The sequence below is a fragment of the Apaloderma vittatum genome, unplaced genomic scaffold, assembly GCF_000703405.1.
Source record: "Apaloderma vittatum isolate BGI_N311 unplaced genomic scaffold, ASM70340v1 scaffold22325, whole genome shotgun sequence".
NCBI classification, from domain to species: Eukaryota; Metazoa; Chordata; class Aves; order Trogoniformes; family Trogonidae; genus Apaloderma; species Apaloderma vittatum.
Window position 1 is genome coordinate 7,847 of NW_009716788.1, and position 7,860 is coordinate 15,706.

Here is a 7,860-nt window from a genome sequence, read left to right on the forward strand (position 1 = left end):
GTGCCTGAGGCCAGGCTGATGAGCCCTCTCCTGTTCCCAGGCTGGTCGGTCTCAGGGTCAGCAGGCCTTGGCCTTTCTTAGGCTGACTCTCTGTGCTGTTGGAGCGGGGTCTCACCCCCTGTCTCAGCATTTCTGCTGGGTCAGTTCCTGCTGGCAGCAGCTGGTATAGGCGCAGCGCTCTGCGCTGCCACACACTGCCCCAGGCGTGCTTCCTGGGTGTAAATTAAATGTGATGGCACTAATGGTTTTAGTCAAAATAGCCCCCAAAGCAGGTGAGTCAAGAAGCCATTTGCTTTTCACCAGAGAGACCAGTCAGTAGTGCCCACCCCTAACACCCCAGGGTTCCTGTCCCATGCTCTCCTGTGGCAGTTGCCCAACATACATCTTCCCAGGGAGAGCAGAAAGCACTTTCACAGGCTGTGGTGAGCAGTGGGCTTATGCCTGGTGCCTGTTTTCACCTCCTTGCACCCTCAGCCGGGGGAATCTGTGTATGGCTGTGATCCATGTGTACAGGCAGGAAGCCAGCTCTCAGTTACACACTAAGCATTGGAGTCAAGCCTTGGCCAGGGTGAGGAAAAATCTTATTGCAAGTTCTTCTTGAATTTTTATTCTTGTGTTTTTGTTGAGCTCCCCTGGGTAGGCCGAGTAGTTCCAGGCTGGGCCCCCGCAATGTGTGAAGGACTGATTTGAGGCAGCTGCTTTAGCCCATGTCCCACTGAGTAAACAGAGGTCAGAGATAGAAGTAACACAGTAGCCGTGGAAATAAAATAAAATGTGTGAGGTATTAGTGCAGAAATATGGGGTAGAACAGGAGCTGAAACTCATCTGCTGAAGCACTCGCAGGTGTTCGATGTCACTTGGGTTGCTCGCATGGTTGGTGAAAGGTTCAGGTGATGTGTCCTTGGGCCATTCCTGTCTGGTCACTGTGGGGCTGCTCACACCAATCTCTGATGCTGTCCCCTTCACCTCCCGTGCAGACGTTTGACAAGCAGGGATTCCATGCTGGCACACCGCCTCCTTTCAGCCTGCCCTCTGCTCTTGGATCGACTGGGCCCCTGAACCCTGGTGCTGCCCCGGGTTATGCTCCAGCCCCGTTTCTCCATATCTTGCCTGCGCATCAGCAGCCTCATTCCCAGATGCTGCATCACCATCTTCAGCAAGATGGGCAGGTGAGTCGTCCCCTTCTGCCTCTACACCATGCCTGATGGCAGATTGCTCCCACCCACGTCCTAGCAGGGTCCTGGGACTTTTTGCTTCCTTCTGGATTTTGCTTTGCTCTTTGGACCATGACCATGGTTGCAGACTGACAGGCTTGATGCTGTTCACCAGCTTGGGGAGGGAATGTTGTGACTGAATTGGCCATGAGCCAGCTCTCTGCCCTTGCTGCAAGGAAAGCCAACAGGATCCTGGGCTGCACTAGGCAAAATATTTCCAGCAGGTCGAGGGAGGTGATCCTTTCCCTCTGCTCAGCACTGGTGAGGCCACAGCTGGCGACCTGTGTCCAGCTCCGGGCTCCCCAGTATGAGACACACACGGACACACTGGAGAGAGACCAACGAAGGACCATGAGGATGACGAAGGGACTAGAGCATTTCTTTTGAGGAAAGGCTGAGAGAGTTGGGACTGTTCAGCCTGGAGAGGAGAGGACTGAGAGGGAATCTCATCAGTGTATATCAATACCTGCAGGGAAGATGGAACCAGGCTCTTCAGCGGTGTCCAGAGACAGGGCCAGAGGCAATGGGCACAAAGTGTAACACAGGAGGTTCCCTCTGAACATCAGGAAACACTTCTTTACTGGTATGGTGACCACGCACTGGCACAGGTTGCCCAGAGAAGTTGTGGAGCCACCATTCTTGGAGCTATCTGAACACGGTCCTGGACAGCTGGCTCTAGTTGACCCTGCTTGAGCAGAGGGGTTGGACCTCGAGAGGTCCCTGCCAGCCTCTGATTTGTGAAGAGGCCATCCTGATGTGGAGATGAGCTGTGAGGTGTGAAGCTGAGGCAGGTGCTGCTGTCCCCTGGCTGCCCCCTGTGAGCACTTGTACTGTGACTCTGGAGGAAAACTGAAGCATCCCCATGCATGTGGATTGTTGGGTCTGATTTGTTTCCACCAGCCTGTGTGTTTCCTTTCCTCACGATAAATGCTCCCTGAAAGAAAGAGAGTGTTCTGCCTTGGAGTCCAGAAACAGGAGATGACTTCTCTCTCTGAATGTGTGACATCCTTGGCTGGTGCACCTTGAGAGAGCTTCTTTGCTGTCCCCAGTCCTGTTCTTCTCTTTTCTTGGGCTGGGGAGGGGGGAAGGTGGGACAGTGCATCCCGGTGCTCCTGCTTGATGTCTCTGTGGTCGCTCTTCCTGGACCAAGAGGGGAGGTGTCGCAGGGCAGAAACAGTTTTGTTCTGGGGTGAGCATTGCTGTGTTGGTGGGTGTCAGGGCTGTCCCCAGGTGTGGCAGCTCCTCTGGTGATGTTCAGACGGGCTTCTCTAGCGGGGAGCACTGATGCTATGGCAGCTGATGCCCACGTCTCCTTTGTTTCCAATGTCTAGGGTGGATCTGGCCAACGTAACCAACCCAGCACCATGCAGCAAAAGTCTCAGGCTACCAAAACCGCCTATGGCACTTCTCCATACTGGACAAACTAAATCTGAAACCGGGGAGGGGGGAGAGAATGAAAGGAGAGGAAGAAAATAAAAAAGAAAAAAAGAAACAAAAAGAAGAGAAAATGAAAGAGAGAGAAAAAAAAAAAAAGCCGAAGCCCATTCCTGGAATTATTCGAAGTAACTGCTCAGCCAAACGTCTGTGCGGGGAGAACTGCAGCCAGCCAGCCATCCTCTGTGTGACTCACCCGCTTCCTCTTTGAGTTGCTGTTGTATGTAATATATTTATGTATGTATTTGTAAATGTAATAGAGCCTAAATGTGGTTTTCTGCATCTTGCAGCCTGTTTTATTTTCTTTGTAGGAAAACTAATTATTCATTTCCCATATGCACCAGGGCCTCCTTCCTTGTTTTTTTTTTCCAATCTCTGTGGGTTTTAAAACTCCGTCGAAGACAAACTGCGCCATTTTTTGGAGCTGGAGCCCTTTTATTTAATGCAGTTCTAAATTCAGGCAAATCAGGAGGCCTGCCCCTCCCTAAAAGAATCAAGATGGTTTGATTTCTGCCCTTGGCCCCCAATAGAGCTGTTACTTTAAAGAGGGGAAAAAAAAAGAAAAAAAGTGTTTTGTGGGCCTTCCCCTTTCTTTTGTCTCCCTCCTCCTTCCTGCTGTGGAAGACGAACTCTTGTGGGCAGTTTGGTCACTGTGGCCCTGAGCTGCAGCCTCACCTTTTTATTTTTCAATTTTTAAATAATAAAGAAAGAAAAATAAAGGACAGGGCTTTCTTTTTTGTTTGGTTTGGATTATTTTTTTTCTGTTTCTCTAGCGAGACGTTGGATGGCTCAGTGTGTCCTGGAACCTCCTTTGCATCATTAGAGGCAAAAACTATGTAGCGGTTTCTTAAATAAAAGTATAAGCTGTGTCTTGTACCTCTTTTTGCCCGGAGCCACTCTACCCAGGAAAGCCAGAGCTACGGGATGGAAACTTCACCTGTCCCTCCCCCTTTTTTAAAAAAACAGACCTGGGAGGCAACTCCTGGTCCTTCTCGTCCTGCACCAGTGCAGAGAATGTTAGAGGGGTTTCATTTCTTTTTAGCCCTTCCTCCACCTAATAAAGATCTGAACATGTCACTGGTGTTTGTCTGCATTTTCAAAGGCTACAGGAGCAGCTCTGCTTTTGCAGCTTCTCCCTTTCCACGTGCTCCTGCCACACCAGTGGAGCAGGGAGGGTAAGAGCAGGTGGGGCTGCAGGGGAGACCAAGGTGAGTGCACCTCGGTGCTGAGATCCTGAGGAAGCTGCAGCAGGGCTGGGATCTGGACCGCAGCCTGACCCCTGCCATAAGCAGCTCGCTCTGCCTTTGGTGGCATCAGGCTCTGGATGGGTCCTCGTGGAGCAGCTGCGCGAGGTGAGGAGGCAGCTCTGCTGCAGCACTGCCCTCCTTTGCTTTGCCCAGGAGGTCCATGGCCTCTGACAGGAGGAAGGTCAGTGGTGAGGGAATGTGAGGGACAGATCCTGCCCCAGGCTCATGCTCCTGAGCAGCCTGGCCCTGCACAGCAGAGGACCTGGGTAAATGTGAAGCGATATGCATCCACACACCAGCTGAGGTGCTTTTTAGCACTTTCCAATTCTGTATCAAGACCAACAAGGAAAAAATATATGTCTGTTTCTGCCATGATAAGCATTTTCTTTTGCTGCTGTTGGTGCCTGTGACACCCAGTTGATCTGCAAGAAGCCCGTGTGTCGCTCAGCCCTCTGCTTACCTCTAAGCACATGCTGTGAATCCCGCTGGCATTCCTCTGCCCCGGCTCCTGTTTTGATGCTGGTTGAACTTCAGCAGCTGCAGCAAGCCCTTGCCAGCTGCTGTCCCTCCACCGGCTTTGGGGCCTGAATGTCAAGGAAGTCAAAAATGTTTCTGCAGGCTGGGGACTTACTGGCAGCTTGTGGAAGGGCTGCATGAGCAGCTGAGCCTGGCAATGGCATCTCATTTACTCCCTGTCAGAGCTGCTGCCTCACAGGGGCTTTTCTTTGAAAAACAAACTCCCAAAATCTGTCTTCAGGCACTTAAGTTTTTTATTTATAGCAAGCCGCTACTGCCCCACAGGTGCAGGTCAGTCTGTGCCCGTGTGTCAGGAGCCAGAAGCAGCTGGAGATGGAGAAAGGCAACAGACAAGAATTGGGGCCAGTGCACGGCAGACCCTCAGCCTTAGGGTTGCTGCAGAGCAACAGCAAGGGAGATCCTTGTAAGCACCACTCAGCGCTTTGCTGCTGTCCTCTTACTGCACAAGGTCCATCCTTGCTGCAAGGGACACCTGGAAGCCACTGGCTGTGCCACTCGTGCCACCATCCTCTTCCCCAGCACAAGGCAGGGGAGGTGACTCCAGCACGTTCCCCAGCATGCTGGGGTCCTACCCACAGGCAGCCACACGCAGTGTCCCACCTCTGCAGGAGAGACTGAATGGGAGAATGTTTTCGTTTGTTATTGTCTTAGTTTTATTTTTCTTTTTTATGCTGTTGGATCCAGCAGGGCTGCTTCTGCAGTAGTTTCTGCTCCTCAGCTTGTTCCACAGTCTGATGATGGAGCCAAGGCTGCTCAGCTGCACTTGGCCATCAAAGGCAGGGGAGGGGAAAAAAAAACCAACCACAAACACCAAAACAAACACAACAAACCCACCCTGCAGAAGTACCAGCCACATCTACTCAGTGCAGGGTGGACTGGAGAGGTTGTGCTGGCTTTGGTACCACACCTGCTGCTGGAGGAAGATGCTGTGGGCAGCCCTGTGGTGTAGGGCTGGAACTATGAGCAACTAGTCAGAAGGCCCACAGGGCACCATCCCTTCCCCAGTGTGAAGAATCCTCTGGGAATGCAGCTCTGGAATGCCACCAGCATTCCTCCAGCATGGCGGTGAAAGCTACAACCACATTTGACTCAGCAGTTGCTGCACTGCAACTACTGCCAAGTGCAGGTCCCGTACCCTCGTCCCCATGATTTTTAGGTTGACTGCAGCAGTAAGGTGCTGTAAAACCAAACCTCCCCTCGGAGCCTGAAGGGGAGGCACCCTGAAGGGCTGGCAGCAATGACCTCAATTCCTCTGCCAGCAGCAGAGCATGAGCTCAGAGACCCCCAACACAGCAAGTGAGCTTCGCCCTCCCTGCCACCTTGTCTGACCCTTTCAGGAGAGCTGTGCTCCCATGCTGCCAGGACATGGCCACCAGCAGCAACACAGCCCTGTCCTCTGTCCCTGCTGCTGCCAGGTGAGACCATAAACCATCTCCTCGCCAGGCTTCCCCTTCCTGACTTCTTAGGAAGGCTACACGTAACAAAAGTACTGCTGCAGATCAGTTTTTGTTCTTTTAGGATCTTCTGTTCTCTTAGGGTCAGGCAGCTGTCAAACAGCAGCTTCATTTCCAATATTTATGTGTAGGTATAGATATGAATGGCACTGGAAATGGGAATAGCTGTTATTTAAAAGCTTTAAGTAACCCATGCAATTAAACCAGCTCAATTATGAGGGAAGTAACAGTACTGGCATCTTTTCATTTCACATTTTTATTAGTAGACAGATGTGCAGAAAAGACAAAATATAACTACTGAAGGGGAAGACAACACAAAAATGCATCAGTTAATTCTTTCTGGTAAATTATACTGAAGAAAAAAAGGAAAACATCTGGGACTTCAGCTAAGAAAACTACTAAGAAATCTAGTGTACCCTGCTGGTTTCAGAATGGTTGAAAACTGCATTTGAAGGGGCTTGTAGTTTCAAATGTAAATGCTAGTATTGGCTGAGACAGAAGAAAAGAGTTAAGAAAAAAAAACAATACACAGATCAGGTAAACATTTTTTTCTGCAATCTCTTAAATAGGTTCAAAAAAGCCCTCGTACTTCAGTTTGTATCGGCAAAAAAAAAAAAAAAAAAAAAAAAAAAAGAAACCAGCAAGTCAACAAGCACTGACACTGCACAGGACAGTGGGGAAGAGAAAGTAGCCTGATTAATGTAGGAGCTCTCAAAATAGGTTGCTTTTTGTCTTTAAAAAAGGGTAACAGAAGAGTCATGATAATGCATCTTACAACACCAAGCTTGAAAATACAAGTCACTGGAGAGTATACAGTGAAGACGGTCAAAAGTACACGGGAAATCCTGAAAGATGCAGTATCCTCATTTCAAACCAAGTCATCAGCACAGCCAGCCACTGCCCTCCTCTGCCTCTGCGCTCCCCAGCAGCCCCCGCTCCAGAAGCAGGAGGTGGTGTCCCTGCCCGGCGCAGGGCCAAGGCCAGTCCTGCAGCCAAGGACCCCTTTGCCAACACTGGCTCTGCCCTCACAGGGCTGGAGCGAGGCTGGGGGTGCCCCACGCCATCATTAGGTGTGGAGGAGCCCTGCTGCTGGCTCCAAAAAGCACCAGAGGCCGAGTCTGTCCTTGCTGGAAGGCTGAGCTGCCACACAGACACTTCAGGAGGGGCCCAGCTGCCTCCCAGGTAATGTACAAGTAGGTGGGCCCTGGGGGACATGGTACCCCCCCCTCCCCAGGCTGCCCATAGTCCTCAGGGGGCAGAGGGATGCACCAAGCAGCACAGGCTGGGGCACAGGAGCATGGATTTGCTGCAGCAAATCCCATCCAAGCAACGCTTTGAAGACACTTCTCTATCTTGCTTGCTTCAAAACAGAGCCCCTTCAGCCTTCCTCCCCTCCCCCAGGGGCTGCCTTCTCCTCCTCTCCCTCCGGGCAGCACACTGTGGAGCTTGCTCGCTCTCACCCTGCTCCTCGCCCTGGGGATGCGCAGCCACTGAGCCGGTGGCAGAACACAGCTGACTCCTACCACAGCACCCCCGGAGGGACCACCGCTGGTGACGTACCATGGAAAACCCTGAGATACACGAAGGGGAGGCACAGATGCCCACACCTGCAGCTCTTATCAGGGTCACTGTCTCTGTACCTGTAGGAATGGAGGGTCTTGCCCCAAGCAGGGCCAGCAGCTCCGGTCCACAAAAAACAAGGGCTCGGCGCAGGAAGGCGGGGCTGGCTGCCGATCACAGGATCATGCAAAAAGCTGAGGTTCGGGCCAGTGCAACACAGCTGAACACGAGGAACACACTGCAACAGGGTGAGGGTGCTGAGAGACCAAGGAAGAGGGTTCTGCAGACATAAGCATGCAGGAACCACCCCCGTCTGCAAGGGAGGGCCCTAAACTCTGCCAAGATCTCCCATAAAACATGCAGGAGGCTGGGATCAGTGCGCCAGGCTGAAGCGAGCCGCCAAACAGCCTCTCA

The 7,860-nt window shown here is 51.8% G+C and overlaps 1 protein-coding gene across 1 annotated transcript in view; it reads left to right on the top strand.

Annotated features, from left to right (window-relative positions):
- Positions 1–2,702, top strand: part of LOC104274137 (ubiquitin-associated protein 2-like) — a gene marked incomplete at its 5' end in the record, with an annotated part of 7,974 nt that extends 5,272 nt beyond the window's left edge. The window contains 2 exons of the mRNA XM_009869678.1: positions 978–1,169; positions 2,546–2,702. Coding sequence (XP_009867980.1) covers positions 978–1,169; positions 2,546–2,641 — 288 coding nt within the window. The remainder of the gene's footprint in view (positions 1–977; positions 1,170–2,545) is intronic.
- Positions 2,703–7,860: the final 5,158 nt, after the last annotated feature.